This window comes from Mercenaria mercenaria, unplaced genomic scaffold, assembly GCF_021730395.1.
Source record: "Mercenaria mercenaria strain notata unplaced genomic scaffold, MADL_Memer_1 contig_3371, whole genome shotgun sequence".
Lineage (NCBI taxonomy): Eukaryota > Metazoa > Mollusca > Bivalvia > Venerida > Veneridae > Mercenaria > Mercenaria mercenaria.
In genome coordinates this window covers 1-24,901 of record NW_026461501.1, presented here as the reverse complement: position 1 = coordinate 24,901, position 24,901 = coordinate 1, and the positions used below count along the sequence as shown (strand labels likewise).

At 36.6% G+C, this 24,901-nt stretch overlaps 2 protein-coding genes across 2 annotated transcripts; one reads left to right on the top strand and one right to left on the bottom strand.

The window, feature by feature from the left end:
• Nucleotides 1–1,220: 1,220 nt before the first annotated feature.
• Nucleotides 1,221–2,906, top strand: LOC128553001 (uncharacterized). The gene has a single exon (XM_053534104.1). It carries the CDS (start codon nucleotides 1,221–1,223, stop codon nucleotides 2,904–2,906), a length of 1,686 nt encoding a protein of 561 aa, XP_053390079.1.
• Nucleotides 2,907–7,007: 4,101 nt separating this feature from the next.
• Nucleotides 7,008–24,218, bottom strand: LOC128552999 (peroxisomal leader peptide-processing protease-like; the record flags this gene model as incomplete). The annotated part of the gene is given in 6 exon segments (XM_053534102.1): nucleotides 7,008–11,182; nucleotides 12,965–13,036; nucleotides 13,782–13,876; nucleotides 18,137–18,225; nucleotides 18,859–18,980; nucleotides 24,060–24,218. Coding segments are annotated over 6 exon segments (563 nt in total), but the record flags the coding sequence as incomplete, so codon positions are not given.
• Between the last annotated feature and the right edge of the window lie 683 nt (nucleotides 24,219–24,901).

Genomic DNA, 24,901 nt, shown 5'->3' with positions numbered 1-24,901 from the left:
TTCCATCGTGATTTAATCATCGTAGTTTCGTATTTTTTGCAAGAGTGATTTCGACTTTTACCATCATGGTTTTGGCTTCCATCATCGTAGTTTCGATTTTTATCATCATAGTTTTGACTGTCACAATCTTGAGCATCGTGATTTGGAGAGAAAATTAAAAATCGATGTTCTAAACGGAACGCCGTAAAATAAAGATTTATAGGTTAAATATATACTTCTAATCTCGAATGCAAGGCTCCGATTGGCCGGTGATAAGGTTCGTCTGTACGTTACCCTCTCTCGGCTGTCCCAGTATCTTAGGAAATGATAAACGACGAAAAAAAATCGGTGTCAATGGAAAATCTGTGAAGGAGCGTGGTTTCTTAGGCTAAATAATACAGGCTACAGGTATTAACTTGCCCTGTGTGGTCATTTTATGATGCCAAAGATTTGTGATCCAACATTTAACTAAAATTAAATTATAAGAGGGACACAGCTCGACAAAATAAAAGCTAGGAATATTTTACTTGCTCTTTGAGGTCATCTCATGATGGGAAAATGTGTTGGGTTCGAACGCATTTGGTCTGAGAAATTGCTTACATGTAAAACTTTAGCCAACAATTTTACTCGTAAAATGGTCAAAATATTGATCAAATATAAGCTATAGTAATGTAACCTGCCCTGTTAGTTCACCTCATGATGCAAAAGAAGTTCGAAAGCATGAATTTGGCCAGGTTGTTTTTGAGAAACCTTACATCATATTAAATGCAACATTTTTATAACGCGAATGCCGACAAAAGCTCTACTAGCTAATTGCTAAAAATCAAATCCATTCAAAAGACAGTTTTATACGAAAATGTCCGTTATTTAAACAATATGCGTGTCATACTCATTAAGCCTATCACGATGTCTTAGTTTACTATCTGATATTTTACAGATAAAAGAATTATCATGAAGTCGTTAACGTTATATCACTTGAAAAAGCCAATGTATATCCTCCCCGGCTTGGGCCAATAATTAGAACCTGATATCTTGTATATATCGTACTTGTAAAACGAACAAGGTTCAAGTACTCAGACTTTGTTTTACCTTACGCGATTGCTTTTCTTCCTAAGTGATGTGAAAAATTGCACCTACAGAGTACCATCTATTATTTGAACAACTTTAATGATTTGAAAATGTAGCATATTAATGATATTGACTGTTAGACTTTCAGCTTCGTATTTCGCCTTCCTCAAGCCATGGCAGTGTCGGGACGTAAACTTACCGTATTTCATGGATCGATGTTCAGTCGCTCAAAGGACCACACATGTGACCCATGTTTGACCATCGGTCAGCATATCAAAGCTCATGCATTTTGTGTGGACTGCCAGGAATATCTATGCAAGAACTGCTTTGAATGTCACCAGAGGACAAAAGCCTCGAAACATCACCAACTTGTTGACATAAGTTATATGGACAAGCAATCAGTTTCCAGTAGATGTTCAAATGTGACCACTGAAAAGTGCCACGTGCATAAGAAAGAAGTTATAAAATTCTTCTGTAAGAATCATGAAGTACTTGGCTGTACAGACTGTATGACTATGGGTCATAGGACATGTGACCTCGACTACATACCTGATATATGTGCAGGGATAGGGGAAAGTGATGAATGCAGAGAGGTTATGAGAGAACTGGATTGGAAGATGAAAGAAGCAGACAATATTATTCAACAGGCAAACATTAAAAACAGTCAAGTCGATTCTTCCCATGAAAACGCTACAAAAGATATTGTTAAATTCAGAAAAGAGATGGATGATCATCTGAATGAAAAACAGAAGAAAATTGAATTTCTTGCTGATGAAAGGAAGTCTACCGATAAACTAAAAATCCAGAGAGTACTTGAAACTTGTGTAAGCGTTTTTTCAGGCATGAAAGAAGTTCAGAAAAGTCTACAGGATAGCACTGCTGCAAAACATGAGGCACAACTTTATATCACCATAAAGCATGCCAAGTCCAAGCTAAGCTCAAACGAAATTAAGGAAGCTGAAGAAGCTTTAGAAGACACGAATGTCAGCTATGTGTTTGAACGCAGCAAAGATCTACAAAGCATGATGTCCAAACTAAATGACTTCGGGTCCCTCAACTCCCAAAGCACTGATTTACAGAGAAAAAAATCACCCTTTGGCGGACTGACCTCAGTTCGGAGTATTAAATCAAAATCAGGAAGTTATATCTCGGGATGTGCTGTTCTGGTCACAAACAAAGTTTTACTGGCTAATCGCTCCGATAACACACTATGTGTCTTGGACGCAGAGAGCCAAGTTATAACAGAGAAGAAATCACTAGACTCGGACCCGTGGGACATTGCCGTACTACCACAGGACCAGATTGCTGTAACAATGCCAGATAGGAATGAGATCCTTATAATGTCAACTGCTGGTAAGCTGTCAATTGTCCGCAAGATTAAAGTGGAAGGAAAATGTTACGGTATAACGTACGGTAAAGACCACATTTACGTTGTATGCAATCCTACCAGCGTACTTTCAATGGATATTAAAGGAAATGATCAGAGGAATATTTTACCAAATAATGAAAGGTTTGACAATCTACGTTATTGTGTGCTAAGCGATGATTCTAGTACAATCTATATCAGTGACTATACTTCTAACTCCATACTGAGATTATCACTGAAGGGTGAAATATTGTCTATATTTAAGCATCAAGATTTGGAAGAACCAGAAGGAATGGTAATATTAGATGATGGATCATTGCTGGTATGCAGCTGTGACAAAGATTCTATTCTACATATTTCCAAGGACTTGAAGCACTGTCAGAAAGTAGCTAGTGTAGAAAATCCACAATCCATATGCTACAATCATCTTCAACAAGAGATATATATTGGTACAGTTTACCGTGAGATGCTTTTGGTTTTCAGTCTGAAATAGGACAGCAGGTGAAACAGAATGAGGATGTTTGTTTCCAAACATAACCAACTATTGTATAGATTTTGTGAAGTATTAATGAAAAAGGATGATAGAAGAGTGTAGCAAAAACATTATATTTTATTCTAAATTACGACCTAATAATAATAAATAACTTATAGAATGTCTTAGTTCTAAGAATTCCGCTTTAGCCGGCGTGAGGGGTTTTGCACATTTCGTAGTTCTGGCTACCATAACTTAACTGACGCTCATTCTATTTTCTGATGGTGGCGTCAGAGATCCTTGACATAAGCATCTCTGGGCAGAATTTCTTCAGCTACACATTTCGTCATGTCATTATTATGATGCTCTACCTCCATTTTGGTAATTTGTGGGAAATTGACTTTGAAAATTTGGTCTCTTACTTTCTGTGATAAAAATAGACAAGAGGGCCAAGATGGCCCTAGGTCGCTCACCTAAGAAACACACCATAACAGTGTAAAACATGTTTGACCTAGTGATTTCATGGAAACAAATATTCTGACCAATTTTCATTAAGATTGGACCAAAAAATTGGTCTCTTGCGATAAAAAACAAGCATTTTCTTAGATATGACCTAGTTTTTGACCCTAGATGACCCATGTTCAAACTCGACCTAGATTTTATCAAGGCAATCATTCTGACCAAAATTCATAAAGATCAATTGAAAAATACAGCCTCTATCACATACACAAGTTTTTTCTTTGATTTGACCAAGTGACCTAGTTTTTGACCTCAGATGACCCATATTCAAATTCGACCTAGATTTCATTAAGGCAATCATCCTGACCAAATTTCATAAAAATCAATGAAAAAAAAAACAGTCTCTATCGCATACACAAGATTTTTCTTTAATTTGACCTAGTGACCTAGTTTTTGACCTCAGATAACCCATATTCAAATTCGACCTAGATTTTCATCAACGCAATCACTCTGACCAAATTTCATGAAGATCAATTGAAAACTACATCCTCTATTGCATACACAATGTTTTTCTTCGATTTGACCTAGTGACCTAGTTTTTGACCCAAGATGACCCATTTTCGAACTCGGCCTAGATTTTATCAAGGTAATCATTCTGGCTAAATTTCATGAAGATCAGTTGAAAAATACAGCCTCTATCGCATACACAAGGTTTTTCCTTGATTTGACCTAGTGACCTAGTTTTTGACCCGAGATGACCCATTTTCGAACTCGGCCTAGATTTCATCAAGGTAATCATTCTGACCTAAATTCATGAAGATCAATTGAAAAATACCGCCTCTATCGCATACACAAGGTTTTTCTTTGATTTGACCTAGTGACCTAGTTTTTGACCCGAGATGACCCATTTTCGAACTCGGCCTAGATTTCATCAAGGCAATCATTCTGACCAATATTCATGAAGATCAATTGAAAAGTACAGCCTCTATCGCATACACAAGGTTTTTCTTTGATTTGACCTAGTGACCTAGTTTTTAACCCGAGATGACCCATTTTCAAACTCGGCCTAGATTTCATCAAGATTATCATTCTGACCAATATTCATGAAGAATAATTGAAAAATACAGCCTCTATCGCATACACAAGGTTTTTCTTTGATTTGACCTAGTGACCTAGTTTTTGACCCGAGATGACCCATTTTCGAACTCGGCCTAGATTTCATCAAGGCAACCATTCTGACCAATATTCATGAAGATCAATTGAAAAATACAGCCTCTATCGCATACACAAGGTTTTTCTTTGATTTGACCTAGTGACCTAGTTTTTGACCCGAGATGACCCATTTTCGAACTCGGCCTAGATTTTATCAAGGTTATCATTCTGACCAAAATTCATGAAGATCAATTGAAAAATACAGCCTCTATCGCATACACAAGGTTTTTCTTTGATTTGACCTAGTGACCTAGTTTTTGACCCCAGATGACTCATTTTCGAACTCGGCCTAGATTTCATCAAGGTAATCATTCTGACCAAGTTTCATGAAGATCAGTTGAAAAATACAGCCTCTATCGCATACACAAGCTAAATGTTGACAGACAGACGACAGACAGACGACAGACGACAGACAGACGACAGACGCCGGACATCGAGCGATCAGAAAAACTCACCTGAGCATTGCTCAGGTGAGCTAAAAAATATCTCGATTTTTTTTTTGGGGGGGGGGGGGGGGGGGGGGGGGGCATAACAACTTCAGGTGCCCCATTTTCATGATATAACGGTATCTCGATTTTTTTGGAAAATTACACTTTTCATTTGGTGATAGAACTATTTCCAAATTCCAGCATTTCAAACGTTCAGTATCACATTGCTTTTGAATGTAGGACATCTTAAGATAACAAATGATAGCTATGTTTGTTCAGGTATTATGATGCAACAGGACTTAGCACTATGTAAGAGAGAAAACTAAGTGGATAATGTTACAGTATTTTTCAAGAATATTGCGAACGATTGTCACGTGATGTCCACTGAAATGCAATATTTCTTATTATAACACTGCTCTGTCTCCACTATAATTTAACATTTCTTAGAATTACATTGGTCTATGTCCATGTAATAATGGATATAAGACATTGTAGTACTAAGTTCAACTTCAGTTTTAGAAAACAAAGAAGGAATTCCAAGCTATTATGTCAAGTAGAATTGTCAGATCAATGAATGGAACAGAGCTGGAGATAGTAATTGAAATCCCGAATCCAACTTTACATCATACTTAATTTTCATAAAAATGGAGTTAGAGCATCGTAATAATGACAGGACGATTTTCTTGCTTCTCATTTACAGAACCATTCAAACCTAGTCCGTTATTATTGTGCCTGGTTGTATTCTATTCTTGCAATCCTTTTATTATAAATAATTTACTTATTGATATCATTTAAAGTTTGAATGTGTGATATTTGTTGGAATATGTCATGTTAGGGTATAAAATGATAATAGGTTTAAGAATAAAATAGGTATTTCTTTTCTTCTTGAATGTTTCATATTTTCTTGCAACTATGTTAGTAAGGATCATATAATGGTGTTTGCAACATCAAAATGTGTTAGGCAAGAATCTTTTCTTTAAGTTTTGTTTGTTAAATAGAGTACAGAAGTGAAAATAAAGTATTACTCTATCTGCTTATCTTTCATTAAACAATTTCTAGGACAGTGATAGTAGACAATATGTGACCAAAACAACTCTGCTTTAATTATATATTTTCGGTATGACGCTTCACTTAAAAACGAAGAAATCATGAGGTCAGTAACTTTGGTCATTTTTGTTTTAATATCATAGTAAACAAATATAGCATACTGTTTTCAAGCTATAAGTAAGGTTGTTTTTCTTCAAAATATAGAGCCCAGAGTACCTGTCACTATAATTCCCATTGCACAAAACATTCTTGTGTTATAGCGCATCTGTTTTTGTTTGAGGTTAAACACCATTTTTCAAACAGTATTTCAGTTATGTAACCATGGGTGGTTAACCTAACCTAACAAGTGTTCATGGATTCTGTACCAGGATAAACCTATTCTCCGCAAGTAACAGCCCATTTCCTCACATATATCAGAGGTGAGTGACCAATCATTTCAGACATGTCTAAATTTATCAAACCGTCCCGTGATTCATAGATCTGCACTCTCCCTAATGAGCTACTAGCAAGCGGGCCAGCTAATAGCACTAAGTGGCTACTATGACGACAATACTGTGCTGAGAAGGGGATTCAGGAAAAGTGACTCTTAGTTTAATTTCTTTTATAAATTTCAAAAAATCACGGCTTTTGAAAACCCAGGTATATATAATTTTAAGCAATCAACACTGATAGCAATTATGCTCAGTATAATTCTCTCCTAAAAAAGGTGGAGAGAAAAGCATTACTAATTTAGGACTTGTTCAGTAGCACTATTTTGTCCTATAATAAGTTAGTCCTTCTCTAGGTGGCCTTAAAAGAGATATACACACTTATTTTCATACCATACATATGGGCATTATTGAACTGTACCAATTACCACCATACGTTGGTTTTGCTACTCTGAAACCGTAGTGGCTCTTTTGTCTCTTTCCTGACAAGTTGAATATATCTAGCCAATCTGTGACCAACTGTAGATTGTTTTAATTGAGGACTCATTTATTAATACATGGATTTCATGATTACATCAATCATCAAAATTAAACAAACAAATAATGAAGTTTTCATTTTTCTTGAGTCCAAATGTTGAAATCCAAGAATTCATGAAAGAGCAGTTTTTGACAAAACCACAAAGTTCCATGCCAACAAAACTTAACAATGTCATAGTAATCAAGATTCCAAGCCAGATGCTGTAACTATATACTAACAAGAGATTACAGAGTGGTCTTGGCGCCTACCATTGAGTCATTTTTGAATGTTCAAATTTCAAGACTAGCTCAAAATCCTGAAAGTAGGTCACTATGTCAGAATCCAGGTCATCACAGTCCTTGGATCCAGTGACCTCTAATACCAATTGGTAATTTTGGCTCCATACAAGGTACTTACATACCAAATATCAAAGAGATTGGTCAATATATGAATGTGCTATGAGCAAAGCACAAACATGTCACTAGGTCAAAATCAAGGTCAAAGTTCATTTCGGTACACAAAACTTTACATGTGGTCCATGCATGTGGTCCAAATTTGAAAGCTGTAGCTTGAGAAATGTGAAAGTAGGTCACTAGATCAAAGTCAAAGTTCATTTCCGTACACAAAACTATGCATGTGTTTCAAGTTTGAAGGCTGTAGCTTAAGAAATGTGAAAGTAGGTACTAGGTCAAAATCAAGGTCAAATTTCAATTCAGAATACAAAACTATGCTTGTGGTCCAAATTTGAAGCCTGTAGCTTTAGAAATGTGAAAGTAGATCACTAGGTCAAACTCAAGGTCAAAGTTCATGTCGGTACACAAAACTGTGCATGTGGTCCCAATTTGAAGGCTGCAGCTTGAGAAATGTGAAAGTAGGTCTCACTACGTCAAAATCAAGGTCAAATTTTATTTCTGAATACAAAACTATGCACGTGGTCAAAATTTGAAGCCTGTACCTTCAAAAATGTGAAAGTAGGTCACAAGGTCAATGTCAAGGTCAGTTTATTTCGGTACACAAACCTATGCATGTGGTCCAAATTTGAAGGCTGTAGCTACAGAAATGTGAAAGTAGGTCACTAGGACAAGATCAAGGTCAACTCATGTCAAGGTTCATCTACCCACTCAAAACTATACATGCGGTCCAAATTTGAATGTTGTAAGCTAAAAACAAAAAAAGTAGGTCACTAGATCAAAATAAGTAACCTTGACCCTAAACAAGAGAGATGACACCATTAATGAGTTATATACAATCTTTTTTTCTTATTATGGAAACAGAGAATGCACATATAATTACTTATATTATAACTAATAATTAAACCCATACTCTAAACAAGAGATCACAGAGTGATCTTAGCGCCCACCAATGTGCCATTTTTGAGTGTTCCAAATTAAAAGACTTACTGACTAGCTCAAGGTCAAATTTCATTTCCGTACACAACACGAAAGCTGTAGCTTGAAAAATGTGAAAGTAGGTCACTAGATCAATTTCAAGGACAAAGTTCTTTGTACACAAAACTATGCATGTGCATCAAGTTTGAAGGCTGTAGTTTGAGAAATTTGAAAGTAGGTCACTAGGTCAATCTTAAGGTCAAAGTTTATTTCGGTACACAAAACTATGCAAGTGGTCCAAATTTGAAGGCTGTAGCTTGAAAACTGTGGAAGTAGGTCACTAGGTCAATGCCAAGGTCAAAGTTTGTTTCGGTACACAATCCTATGCATGTGGTCTAAATTTGAAGCCTGTAGCTACAGAAATGTGAAAGTAGGTCACTAGGTCAATCTTAAGGTCAAAGTTCATTTCGGTAAACAAAACTATGCAAGTGCTCCAAATTTGAAGGCTGTAGCTCAAGAAATGTGAAAGTAGGTCACTAGGTCAAAATCAAGGTCAAACTTTATTTCGGAACACAGAACTATGCATGTGGTCCAAATTTGAAGCCTGTACCTTCAAAAATGTGAAAGTAGGTCACTAGGTCAATGTAAAGGTCAAAGTTTGTTTCGGTACACAAAACTATGCTGGTGGTCCAAATTTGAAGGCTGTAGCTTGAGAAATGTGAAAGTAGGTCACTAGGTCAAAATCAAGGTCAAATTTCATTTTGGAACACGAAACTATGCATGTGGTCCAAATTTGAAGCCTGTACCTTCAAAAATGTGAAAGTAGGTCACTAGGTCAATGTCAAGGTCAAAGTTCTTCTTTTCAGTGCACAAAACTATGCATGTGGTCCAAATTTGAAGGCTGTAGCTACAGAAATGTGAAAGTAGGTCACTAGGTCAAAATCAAGGTCAACTCATGTCAAGGTTCATCTTGCCACTCAAAACCATACAAATTTGTATGTTGTAGGTTACTGACAAGAAGATTTTAAAAGCTTTTCCCTATATAAGTCTATATGAACCATGTAACCCCCCGGGCGGGGCCATATTTGACCCTAGGGGGATAATTTGAACAAACGTGATAGAGAACCACTAGATGATGCTACAATACAAATGCCAAAGCCCTAGGCTTTGTGGTTTGGACAAGAAGATTTTCAAAGTTTTTCCCTATATAAGTCTATGTAAACCATGTGACCCCCGGGGCGGGGCCATATTTCACCCTAGGGGGATAATTTGAACAATCTTAGTAGAAGACCACTAGATGATGTCACATACAAAATATCAAAGCCCTAGGCCCTGTGGTTTTGAACAAGATGTTTTTCGAAGTTTTTCCCTATATAAGTCTATATAAACCAAGTGACCCCCAGGGCGGGGCCATATTAGACCCCAGGGAAATAATTTGAATCATCTTGGTAGAGGACCACTAGATGATGCTTCATACCAAATATCAAAGCCCTAGGCTCTGTGGTTTTGGACAAGAAGATTTTCAAAGTTTTTCCCTATATAAATCTATGTAAATTATAGAAATAAACAAAGGGCCATAACTCACTAAAAAATTGTTGAACCAGTCTGATTTTCAGGGGGACACAACTAGGGTACCAATACATCATTCTGACAAAGTTTAGTCAAAATCCCCCTGGTAGTTTCTGAGGAGATGCGATAACGAGAAATTGTTAACGGACGGAAGGACGACGGACCACGGACGCAGAGTGATTTGAATAGCCCACCATCTGATGATGGTGGGCTAACAAAAGAGATGACACCATTAATGAGTTATATGCAATTATTTTTTTTTTTTATTATGGAAACAAAGAATGCACACATAATTACTTCTATTATAACTAATAATTTAACCCAGAAATTTGAGTACAAAACAAATTAATCACCAATCTACTAGGTTAATCCATTCACTGCTGAGGTGTAATAGGAAAATGATGAACAACTTGAATCATTATCTCATTAGTGTCTGCAGACTTTATGACTCTTCTACAGGTAAGGCCATAAAAAAACAGTTAACTACTTGGAGGGCCACTGGATATAAAATTATATTAGAAATCAAAATAAACAAAGGGGCATAACTCACTCAAAAAGTGTTGAACCAGTCTGATTTTCAGGGGGACACAACTAGGGTACCAATACATCATTCTGACAAAGTTTGGTCAAAATCCCCACAGTAGTTTCTGAGAAGATGTGGTAACAAGAAATTGTTAATGGACGGATGGAAGGACAGACGACTGACCACAGACGCAAAGTGATTTGAATAGCCCACCATCTGATGATGGTGGGCTAAAAATGGTCATACAATTTCTAAAGAACTGATGCTTTACCAGATCCAATCTTTTCACCAGTTTCCATCTTCTTTGCTTTGAGCCATGCAAAACAAAACATCCTGTGACATGTGTGCATTGTTAAGCAGCCTTTCTTAACAGGAAAACTTTATAAATTCATTTACATATTGCCTAATGAAGGAATTGAGTGATATCCATGTATAGTGGGTCACAGATGGCTTTCCAGATTTCTTCATGAATTGACAAAGATGATCTGGAGCCAACAAGAGATGTTCTAGTATGGTCTGTCACAGATGGCTGGAGCCTTCAAGTGATGTACAGTGAGTCGCAGATGGCCTTCCATATATCTTTGGAAATTAACAATGATGATCTGAAGTTTTCAAATGATGTTCAAGTGTGTCACAGATGGCCTTCCATATCTCTCCAGAAATTGTCACAGAGGATCTGGTGTCTTTAAGTGGTGTTCAAGAATGGTGTACTCTGTTCACCATTAGTAATCTGGAAACCATCTGTGACATAAATCTCTTCTCATATACGGCTTATCATGGTGCAATCTAAAATTAGATGACAAAGTGATAACAAGTATAATATACTCTCATATTGTTACAATACAATACAATACAATAAGTTTTATTTCAAGTCGGCAAGACACAAACATATGAAACATAAGCTCTGATGAGCTTTTTAACCGACCATTAACAAATATATATGAGGTCAACAAGAATATAAATAGCTGTAAAAGAAAATGTTATATATCTAAAAAGCACACAAATTAAGCACATCTAAAGCTGTGGAAAAGCTGCTGATCCTGACCATAGGCCTAAAAACTTCTATAAGAACTTCATGTAAATAAAAAACTGAATTAGCAAAACCAGCACAAAAGTGCGACAGAAAAGAAAAATGGTTTTAAAAAATCAATTATCCCCTCAAATCAGATTTGAAAGGAACTGATCAGCAACTTTCTCACAGAGAGCAAACACATTGAATATAATATTAAGGAACATGGTTAAACAATTAGTGATCATATAAAACAATGCGACACATAATGTTAAATCTTGTATTATATTAAAAATGTACATGCGAAGAATGAAACTATTTTAATGATACAATAGGGTTATTATAACAGTAGCTTGGCCTGGAATGCTGTTTTAGGCTCGAGTGGATTTTGCAAGATCGGATCTCACGAGGCGCAAGGCGCACATGCGCCGAGTGTGATCCATCCTTGCAAAATCCACGAGAGCCAAACATAAAATCCCAGATCTAGTTACTATTGTAATGACCCTTTCATTATATATCTCCACCTTTTGTTTGTTTATTTGTAATCAAACGAAATCTTAAATGTTTGTTGATGTTAAAATGAAATGAGTTATGTTTTTGTGTGCGCTATTTATATAACTGTGTCAGCTCATGCATATTAAGGAAAATAGTTGTTTGGAAGGTACAATACGGGATTTTTTCAGCCTGTTTGTATTTCCTTGTAAAGTGCAAGCTGTACTTTTGACAGAATTTATACAGGTATATAATCAAGGTGATAACTTAAACCCTCTTAGAATACATCAGTAAAACGTTTTATCACACGTTTGACGTCGTTGGAGTAAAATGAAGCAATTATATAATTTTGGTATTACACTTGTGTAATAAAGCTTCTATGTTGACATCTTTTTAAGAATATGAAGCATTGTCCGAACTGACTTATAATATTCATAATAGGTTTGTTTGTTTTGTTTGCTTTGGGTTGAAGCCGTTTTTCAACAGTATTTAAGTTATGTAACAGCTGGCAGTTAACCTAACCAGTGTTCCTGGTTTCTATACCTGTACAAACCTGTTCTATGCAAGTAACTATCAACTTCCCCGCATGAATCAGAGGAGGAGGGCAAATGATATCAGACACAATGTCTTTTATCAAATCGTCATGGAGAACATACGCCTTGCCTAGGGATCTAACTCATGACACCTTGATCATTAGATCTGCGCTCTCCCTACTGAGCTAAACGGGTGGCCTATTCTATAATAGGTAGCAAATGAAGACATTTTGATGTTTCAACAGGAAAAGCTAACATTATTTTATTCAACTCATTTAATAAATTCAATACGAAAAGACACCCATGCATTATCCTCTATTTAAACACTTTTGTGATGTGTTCTTGTACATTTCATTTCCTGCAAAATTCTGCTTCCGAATGTTTTGTAACAAAATATCAAGACACTTGTCTGGAAAAATTAAACTTGTCTGCTGGTATAAAACCTTAAATTATTAAATACTTATTAATTGAAATAAATGACCTACAGTGGAAGTGTGACAAAACTTCCAACATTAAAATTGTTTAAAAACTTACCCTCCGTTCCAATACTCCATATTCGTTTTACAGCATCATTCCTAACATGAAGAGATCTTAGTATGTCTTCATCTGCAAAATATTTTACTTGTTTTTATTATGTTTAGCACTTTTTTAAACAGTATTTCAGTTATGTAACTGGGAGGTCTCAACAGTTAACATAACTATTTTTCCAGGTTTCTGTTCCCAGTATTAACCTGTTCTTCGCAACTGCCAACTTCTCCACATGAATCAGAGGTAGAGAATGAATTATTTGAGAAATCATATATTATATCAAATCTTTATTAGAAAATATGCCTCGCCTCAGAACTGATGACACCACGATTCATCACAGTGTTTTCTTTCAAACGAGATGGAAAACATGTCTTGTGAATCAAACTCATAATATGTAGATATGTGCTCTCCCTACAGGCAACAAAGTAATTTAAACACAAATACAATCCAAAACTGAAATCTGAGCCACGCCATGAGAAAACCAACATAGTGCATTTGCGACAAGCATGGATCAAGACCAGCTTGCCCATCCATGCAGTCTGGTCAGGATCCATGCTGTTTGCTGTCAAAGCCTACTGCAATTAGAGAAACCGTTAGTGAACAGCATGGATCCTGACTGGATGCCGGATGCGCAGGCTAGTCTGGATCCATGCTGGTCGCAAAGCCTTTATGTTGGTTTTCTCATGGTGCAGCTCATTTAACTCTTTGTTTTCTGCTGATTTAATTACTTACATTATTGTTTTCTTTTAAATTGTCAAGCTTTTCTTGTAAATGGTGCAGTACAAAATTGTAAAAATAAAATATCAAAAGTTGAAATTGTTACCTGAAGTTTGTAGATAATGTCTGATGACAGATGCTACTGTTTCTATGGGAACACACATGTTGACATGAGGGTAACACGCCCCTGATACTGTATCCCTGGAAATACAAAACACAATTGTAAGATTTTTTTTGTAACATTGTTCAAATTTCTGATACAATCTAACATAAATGAAAACTTCAGTCAGTAATGATTTCAGGTTAAATGATGACCACATCCACCCGTACTTCCTCACTGTGATGTTCATCTTCCTCACCTTGATGTTCATCGTGCAACTTACCATGAACATTCATCTTAACAAGAGATGCTTGTAAAAGGAGAGCCCAGAAATAGCCTGCCGGTGGTAACTAGGTGTGTTATACTTGGTCTCAAGTATGTTGAGACTTTGACCTTTGGCACCAAAACAGAGGTCATCTACTGATCATAAACAAATGATGGCAGTAGGTCAAAGTGTTTTCCATTCTTGATCTCAAGGCAAGTGTGATCTAAACCTTTGGCTACAGACAATCATGCTATGAAGTTTGATGGATGCAGGTCAAAGCATTTTCCAGTAATTGAGAAGAAAACACACCAAGATCACTGTAATATTAAACATTGTTCTATTGACCTCTAAAACAGTAGGGGATATCTACTGACAAGAAACAATCATCAAATGATGTTTTATGGTCCTAGGCCACACTATTTTCCACTTTTCAGTATTTATGTCACTAGGTTATTTTCTGACCATATGCAATTATGCTATGAAGTTTGGTTGTAGACCCAAGCATTTTCCAGCCATTGCCCAAAAACCTTTCACCTTAAGGTCACTATGACCATGACCTACTGACCCCAAACAATAAGGATCATCTACTGACCATAAGCAACAAAATATCATAAAATCTGGAAGTCCAAGACCAAAGAATCATCCAGTTGTTTATCAGAAAACATTTTTTAAGTCTAAAGGTCATTTTGACCCCAAAAACAACAAAGTTCCTCTACTGACCACAGACAATAAAGCCTTGAAGTTTATTGGCCATATGTCAAATCATTCTTTAACTATTAATATTATAACAAGAGCTTGTCGACCACAAAATGCCCCCCCACCCTTTATGCATTCAGTAATTGCACAAGGAACAGAAATTGTATGCTCACTGTAAACACAAGTTCTACCGTTCTGGTTCAATCTGACCTTGACCTTTAACCTATTAACCTAACAAGAGATCACAGAGTGATCTTGGCGCCCATCACTGAGCCATTTTTGAATGTTCCAAATTTCAAGACTAGCTCAAGGTCAAAATCAAGTTCAACTATCATTCAGTACAAAACACTGTGCATGTGGTCCAAATTTGAAAGCTGTGGTTTCAGAAATGTGAAAGTAGGTCACTAGATCAATTTCAAGGTCAAAAATCATTTCAGTACATAAAACTATGCATGTGGTTGAAATCTGAAGGCTGTAGCTTGAGAAATGTGAAAGTAGGTCACTAGGCTAAAATCAAGGTCAAATTTTATTTCAGAACACAAAACTATGCATGTGGTCCAAATTTGAAGCCTGTACCTTCAGAAATGTGAAAGTAGGTCACTAGGTCAATCTCAAGATCAAAGTTCATTTTGGTATGCAAAACTATGCACGTGGTCCAAATTTGAAGCCTGTACCTTCAAAAATGTGAAAGTAGGTCACTAGGTCAATAACAAGGTCAAAGTTTGTTTCAGTACACACATGTGGTCCAAATTTGAAGGCTGTAGCTACAGAAATGTGAAAGTAGGTCAATAGGTCAAGATCAAGGTCAACTCATGTGAAGGTTCATCTTGCCATTCAAAACTATACATGTGGTCCAAATTTGAATGATATAGGTTACGGACATGAAGATTCTAAGTTTTTCCCTATATAAGTCTATATGAACCGCATGACCCCCAAAGTGGGGCCATATTTGACCCTTGAGGGATAATTTGAACAAACTTGGTAGAGAACCACTAGATGATGCTACATTACAAATATCAAAACCCTAGTCTTTGTGGTTTGGAAAAGAAGTTTTTCAAAGTTTTTCCCTATATAAGTCTATGTAAACCATGTGACCCCCAGAGGAGCCATATTTTACCCTAGGGGAATAATTTGAACAATCTTAGTACAGGACCACTAGATGATGTCATATACAAAATATCAAAGCCCTAGGCCCTGTGGTTTTGGACAAGAGGTTTTTCAAAGTTTTTTCCTATATAAGTCTACAAAAACCATGTGACCCCCGGGTGGGGCCATATTTGACCCCAGGGAAATAATCTGAACAATCATGGTAGAGGACCACTACATTTTGCTACATACCAAATATAAAAGCCCTAGGCCCTGTGGTTTTAGACAAGATCAGAAACCTTTTAACTGTTCCTGGCCAATGTGACCTTGACCTTTGACCTAATGACCTTAAAATCAATAGGGGTCATCTGCTGGTCATGACCGACCTCACTATCAATTTTCCTGACACTAGGCCCAAGCGTTCTTGAGTTATTGCCCGGAAACCATTTTACTGTTCCTGGTCACTGTGACCTTGATCTTTGACATACTGACCTCAAAATCTATAGGGGTCACTACTGATTTCACTACTAGTTGCGAACTAGGATTAAATACAGAATCATTAGGCAGTGCACAACTTACTTTGAATTAGAGAACATCAGTGCTACCAGTTGTCCAAATGTATTACAGAAGTTTTAGTCAGTACACAACTTACTTCGAATTACAGACAACCATTGTTACAAGTTGTCCATGTGTATCAAATAGAAAATTTACAGCCAGTGCAAAAATAATTTTGGAATACTACAAGTTGTCCAAGAGAATTAATAACAGAAGCTTTACCCAGTGTACAACTTACTTTGAATTACAGACCACCACTGTTACAAGCTGTCCAAGAGAATTAAATACAGAAGCTTTACCCAGTGTACAACTTACTTTGAATTACAGACCACCACTGTTACAAGCTGTCCAAAAGAATTAAATACAGAAGCTTTACTCAGTGCACAACTTACTTTGAATTACAGACCATCACTGTTACAAGCTGTCCAAGAGAATTAAATACAGAAGCTTTACCCAGTGTACAACTTACTTTGAATTACAGACCACCACTGTTACAAGCTGTCCAAGAGAATTAAATACAGAAGCTTTACCCAGTGTACAACTTACTTTGAATTACAAACCATCACTGTTACAAGCTATCCAAGAGAATTAAATACAGAAGCTTTACTCAGTGTACAACTTACTTTGAATTACAGACCACAACTGCTACAAGCTATCCACGGGTATTAAATACAGAAGTTTTAGCCAGTACACAACTTACTTTGAATTACAGACCACCACTGGTACAAGCTATCCACAGGTCTTAAATACAGAAGCTTTAGCCAGTACACAACATACTCTGAACTACAGACCACCATTGCTAAAAGTTGTTCACATCTTTTCAATACAGAAGTTTTAGCCAGTACACAACTTACTTTGAATTACAGACCACCACTGTTACAAGTTGTCCACAGATATTAAACAGAGACATTTTAGCTAGTACACAACTTCCTTTGAATTACAGACCACCATTGCTACCAGCTCTCGATGGGTATTAAATACAGAAGTTATGGCTAGTACACAACTTACTTTGAATTACAGACCACCACTGCTACAAGCTATCCACAGGTATTAAATACAGAAGTTTTAGCCAGTACACAACTTACTTTGAATTACAGACCACCACTGCTACAAACTATCCACAGGTATTAAATACAGAAGTTTTAGCCAGTACACAACATACTTTGAATTACAGACCACCACTGCTAAAAGTTGTTCACATCTTTTCAATACAGAAGTTTTAGCCAGTACACAACTTACTTTGAAATACAGACCACCACAGCAACAAGTTGTCCACAGATGTTAAACAGAGACGTTTTAGCCAGTACACAACTTCCTTTGAATTACAGCCACCATTGCTACCAGCTCTCAATGGGTATTAAATACATAAGTTTTAGCCAGTACACTAACTACTTTGAATTACAGACCACCATTGCTGCAAGTTGTTCACATCTTTTCAATACAGATGTTTTAGCCAGTACACAACTTACTTTGAATTACAGACCATTGTTACAAGTTGAACTCAGAAAGTTGAGCCAGTACACAACTTACTTTGAATTATAGACCACTATTGCTACAAGTTGCCCACAGAAATTAAATACAGAAGTTTTAGCCAGTACACCATTTACTTTGAATTACAGACCACCACTGTTGCCAGCTATCCATGTGTATAAAATACAGAAGTTTTAGCCTGTAAACAACTTTTTTTGAATGACAAATTACCATTGTTACCAGTTGTCCATGGATATTAAATAGAAGTTTTAACCAGTGCACAACTTACTTTGAATTGCAGACCACTATTGCTACCAGCTGTCCACGGGTATTAAATACACCACCACCACTCACACCAGCATGAACTGCACAAGTTGTCTGTAATTTATTTAATCAATATATTCGAACACAGGTTAGAACTGGTTGGTGTATATTAGTTAAAGTTCATTTATATAGTTTGAACAAAAATAGCCATCTTTTGATATTGTTTCCATTTTAATGTTATTGCAAGTGTTTTTTTTTACAAAACAGAGATTAATCCTTATCATGCTAAACATGACCCTGCCTTTGCGACCAGTGTAGATCATGATCAGCTGCACATCCATGCAGTCTGATCATGATCTGCACTGTTCGCCATTCAGTCAGTATATTTTTGGTAAGCGCCCCTTTTAACAGTTAATGGTACTGTCCAAATTGAAAGATGGACAAGTTCATTATAGAAATTTAGCAGGGAAAGGATTAATAACCAGAAAAACAATCCAAAAATGCAAATTGCAGACTGCAAAGTTACTGGAAAACAACATGAAAATAAACGTCTAGCATAAAACTGTTGCTCTTGCCATTTTCAGGTTTATTTTAAATTGTAGAGTATTTTGTGTGTTAACCGAGATGTTCTCATGCTCAGGCAGGTTATCACACCATCTTACATATGCTAGCTCTGTGGCCAAGCATAAATACATTAAAATTCAAGAGGAAATGACGTCAACATTAAGTCAAAATGGTAATAGTTACCTGTAACATGACAGGGACTTTATTGTGTTGCACAATCTTTGATACAATGCCTCTACAAACCATTGGCAACGTGTCCCCTTGCCCTCTAAATATAGCATGACCTATCACATATACTACTTCACCTGAAGCAAATGATATCAAATGTGAGACATAATGAGGATAACGATGAATTTAGTAGTATACTTACTGAAGAGCTTGCCAGTCAACATATAGTCAAGACTATATGTCCGAGATCCAAGGGGCTTTGGCAATTGACCAGAAAGCCATTCAGTAAATGTTTCATTTCATGACATCAGAAATAAATTTCCAAGGTTTTTTCTTAATTTTTTACTTTAGCCCAGCAAACCTGTGCTTAACAACTGTTTGTGTTAAAATTATTAACCTGCAATTTTTTAATAAGAAGTTATGTAATGAAAAGAAGTTATTATGTGAGTGTCTTTTCACACTGATTTTATTAAATTTGTCAAATAAAATAATAAAGTAGAGGCTCTGTCGTGCATTTTATAAATTTTATTCAACAACTTTAATACCGGTAATTCAATGTGGAAAGGCACAAATGTAATATTCTCTTTTTTACTACTGAGACATCAAAATTCTTCTTTCTTTATAGACCAACTCAATTTCGATCAATGTCTCCTATAAAAAGTATTTAAAATTACTTCAGCGTTGCAGCTTTATGACGCTAGTGTCATAACAAAATCATAAAATGGCTTTATTTCACTCCAATGTTGTCAAACATGTGTTAAACCTTGTTATAAATCACAAGTATTTTGGCAAACACCCTTGATGACATCATAAGTGCAATAACATGTATGAGGGTTGTCCAAGAAAATCTCAAACTTTTTTATTATTTTGAAAATAAGCGACATATCAAATAATTATTTTAACTGATGTTACTTCAGTATCATTAATGGCAACGTGTGGCTCGTAATTATGTTGCGTTTCAAGTCTTTAATGTTACTTACGTTAAAATAGTGACGTAATTTTGAAAGTAATGGTCCCACGCACTTTCAGAAATGGGGACATCAGATAAGAATTAAAGTATTATGTCACCCTCTCTTTGAATCACTCACCCAACCTTCCATAAAACGTTTGTGCCATGTAAAGACAAGTGTCCTGCTAACATCTGCCTGACTTCCAGAATTTTCCATTTCTCGTTTTGTTTGTGAAGGAGTCATACAGTAATCTACACAATATTTTATTAATACTTTCTGCAAGGTGAACTTATCTGACGTCACCATTTCTAAAAGTGCCTGCAACCGTTACTTTCAAATTACGTCACTATTTTAACGTAAGTGACGTCAAAGACTTGAAACACAACATAATTTTTTGTAGAAGGAAAACTGAGCGTGCGCCGACTAGTACTGACTACCGTCCATTATTTAAACAAGAGGACCATGATGGTCCTGAATCGCTCACCTCTTCCCACATGACCCAGTTTTGAGTATGACGTCGTTTTTTCTATTATTTGACATAGTGACCTAGTTTTTGAGCTCATGTGACCCAGTTTTGAACTTGACCTAGATATTATCAAGATAAAAATTCTGACCAATTTTCATGAGGATCCATTGAAAAATATGGTCTCTAGAGAGGTCACAAGGTTTTTCTATTATTTGACCTATGGACCTAGTTTTCGAAGGTACGTGACCCTGTTTTGAATTTTATCTAGATATCATCAAGGTGAACATTCTCACTAATTTTCATGAAGATCTCATGAAAAATATGGCCTCTAGAGAGGTCACAAGGTTTTTCTATTTTTATACCTACTGACCTAGTTTTTGACCGCACGTGACCCAGTTTCAAAACTGACCTAGATATCATCAAGGGGAACATTCAGATCAATTTTCATGAAGATCCATTGAAAAATATGGCCTCTAGAGAGGTCAAAAGATTTTAATTATTTTAGACCTACTGACCTAGTTTTTGACCGCAGTTGACCCAGTTTCAAACTTGACCTAGATATCATCAAGATGAACATTCAGACCAACTTTCATACAGATCCCATGAAAAGTATGGCCTCTAGAGAGGTCACAAGGTTTTTTTATTATTTGACCTACTGACCTAGTTTTTTAAGGCACGTGACCCAGTTTCAAATGTGACCTAGATATCATCAAGGTGAACATTCTGACCAATTTTCATGAAGATCCATTCAAGGGTACGGCCTCTAGAGAGGTCACAAGGTTTTTCTATTTTAAGACCTACTGACCTAGTTTTTGATCACAGTTGACCCAGTTTCAAACTTGACCTATATATCATCAAGATAAACATTCAGACCAACTTTCATACAGATCCCATAAAAAATATGGCCTCTAGAGAGGTCACAACGTTTTTTCATTATTTGACCTACTGACCTACTTTTTGAAGGCACGTGACCCACTTTCAAACTTGACCTAGATATCATCAAGATGAACATTCAGACCAACTTTCATACAGATCCCATGAAAAATATGGCCTCTAGAGATGTCACAAGGTTTTTTTGTTATTTGACCTTCTGACCTAGTTTTTGACGGCACGTGACCCACTTTCGAACTTGACCTAGATATCATCAAGGTGAACATTCTGACCAATTTTCATGAAGATCTCCTGAAATAAATGGCCTCTAGAGAGGTCACAAGGTTTTTCTATTTTTAGACCTACTGACCTAGTTTTTGACCGCACGTGACCCAGTTTCGAACTTGACCTAGATATCATCAAGATGAACATTCAGACCAACTTTTATACAGATCCCATGAAAAATATGGCCTTTAGAGAGGTCACAAGGTTTTTCTATTATTTGACCTACTGACCTAGTTTTTGACGGCACGTGACCCAGTTTCGAACTTGACCTAGATATCATCAAGGTGAACGTTCTTACCAACTTTCATGAAGATCTTATGAAATATTTGGCCTTTAGAGAGGTCACAAGGTTTTTCTATTTTTAGACCAACTGATCTAGTTTTTGACCGCACGTGACCCAGTTTCGAACTTGACCTAGATATCATCAAGGTGAGCATTCCCACCAATTTTCATGAAGATCTTGTGAAATATATGGCCTCTAGAGAGGTCACAAAGTTTTTCTATTTTTAGACCTACTGACCTAGTTTTTGATGGCACGTGACCCAGTTTCGAACTTGACCTAGGTATCATCAAGATGAACATTCTGACCAACTTTCATAAAGATCCCATGAAAAATGTGACCTCTAGAGTGGTCACAAGCAAAAGTTTACGGACGGACGGACGCACGCACGGACGACGGACACCGCGCGATCACAAAAGCTCACCTTGTCACTTTGTGACAGGTGAGCTAAAAATACTCAAATAATATGACAGATATTTAATTTTAAACTCAATAGTCCTGTCATGTATATACATTGAAATAACATCAGTTAAAATAATTATTTGATGAGTCGCTTATTTTCTACATAATAAAAAACATTTGCGATTTTCTGGGACAACCCTCATAGATCTAGCTTCTCTTAAAATTTGATGATAAATAAACTTGTTATACAATACATGTACATGTACTTGCAACTTACTGTGTGAACCAAGATGCAGTACTGAGTTTGAAAACCAGTCTCAGATTGCAGCTTTGTCACTGGTCAATTTCAAGATTAAGCTCCAAAATCAACCAATCAGTTGCTGGAGTTTCAAGACTGGTCTTCAATTCATTTTCTTGGAGACTTGTCTAGATATCAAGGCAAATATTAAGACTGTAACAACTTCAACTTGAAGTGTTGTAATTTTAAAAAAATAGAGGACCATGATGGTCCTGAATCGCTCACCTGTCCCCATATGACCCAGTTTTAAACCGAGTATGATGTTGTTTTTTTCTATTATTTGACATTGTGACCTAGTTTTTGAGCTCATGTGACCCAGTGTTGAATCTGACCTAGATATCATCAAGATAAAAATTCTAACCAATTTTCATGAAGATCCACTGAAAAATATGGCCTCTAGAGAGGTCACAGATTTCTTATTATTTGACCTACTGACCTAGTTATTGAAGGCACGTGACCCAGTTTCGAAACTGACCTAGATATCATCAAGGTGAACATTCTGACCAATTTTCATGAAGATCCATTCAAAAGTATGGCCTCTAGAGAGGTCACAAGGTTTTTCTATTTTTAGACCTACTGGCCAAGTTTTTGACTGCAGTTGACCCAGTTTCAAACCTGACCTAGATATCATCAAGATGAACATTCTGACCAATTTTCATATAGATCCCATGAAAAATATGGCCTCTAGAGAGGTCACAAGGCTTTTTTGTTATTTGACCTACTGACCTAGTTATTAAAAACACGTGACCAAGTTTCAAACAAGATCTAGATATCATCAAGGTGAACATTCTGACTTACTTTCATGAAGATCCATTGAAAAGTATGGCCTCTAGAGAGGTCACAAGGTTTTTCTATTTTTAGCCCTAATGACCTAGTTTTTGACCGCAGTTAAACCAGTTTCGAACTTGACCTAGATATCATCAAGATAAAAATTCTGACCAATTTTCATACAGATCCCATGAAAAATATGGCCTCTAGAGATGTCACAAGGTTTTTTTGTTATTTGACCTACTGACCTAGTTATTGATGGCATGTGACCCAATTTCGAACTTGATCTAGATATCATCAAGGTGAACATTCTGACCAATTTTCATGAAGATCCATTCATAAGTATGGCCTCTAGAGAGGTCACAAGGTTTTTCTATTTTTAGACCTACTGACCTAGTTTTTGACCGCAGTTGACCCAGTTTCGAACTTGACCTAGATGTCATCAAGATAAACATTCTGACCAACTTTCATACAGATCCCATGAAAAATATGGCCTCTAGAGAGGTCACAAGGTTTTTTTATTATTTGACCTACTGACCTAGTTTTTGATGGCACATGAACCAGTTTCGAACTTGACCTAGATATCATCAAGGTGAACATTCTGAATACTTTCATGAAGATGCATTGAAAAGTATGGCCTCTAGAGAGGTCACAAGGTTTTTCTATTTTTAGACCTACTGACCTAGTTTTTGATCGCAGCTGACCCAGTTTCAAACCTGACCTAGATATCATCAAGATAAACATTCTGACCAACTTTCATAAAGATCCCATGAAAAATGTGACCTCTAGAGTGGTCACAAGCAAAAGTTTACGCACGCACGGACGACGGACGCTGCGTGATCACAAAAGCTCACATTGTCACTTTGTGACATGTGAGCTAATAAAAAGTAATTATACCCTCAACAGCTTTTCCGAATCTTATTTGTTTGTCCTCACTTAAATGTGCTGTTACATTTTTCTGTTGTATAAAGGCGATATCAAACTGTGACTTCAGGGGTGTTCTATAAATAATATTGCACATCTCTGATGAACTGGATTCAGAATCACTCACATGCACTGAAGATCAAGATAGAAACTTATATACATGTAGATGTTTTGGTGGAAATTAACATATATTAATGGCATTTCATACATACTTTTAACATAAACAAGTATGACATGGTATAGTTCACACTGTGTTTTATCTAACCCAACAGTCATACTTCTCTGAAATGAGCCCGCCCGCTTAGCTCAACAGGGAGAGTGCAGATCTACAGATTGCAAGGTCATACATTTGATCCCCAAGCGGGGCGATGTTCTTCATGACGATTTGATAGAGACATTGTGTCTGATATCATTTGTCCTCCATCTCTGATTCAAGTAGGGAAGTTGGCAGTTACTTGCGGAAAACAGGTTTGTACTGGTACAGAATCCAGGAACACTGTCCTCCTTTACATACCTGAAATACTGTTGAAAAAAATGGTCAAGATCCATGCTGTTGGCTTTCAAAGCCTTTTGCAATTAGAGAAACCGTTCGCGAACAGCATGGATCCTGACCTTTGTTTGTTTGTTTTGGGTTATTGCCGTTTTTCAACCTGACTGCGCAGATTCGCAGGCTGGTCTGGATCCATGCTGGTCGCAAATGCACTATGTTGGTTTTCTCATGGTGCGGCTCTTATTATGTAAACAAGCAAGTAAACATTTTGATCTCCAGAATGCTCCTCATTTGGAATCAATGTATAATATTTCAAAGGAATTCC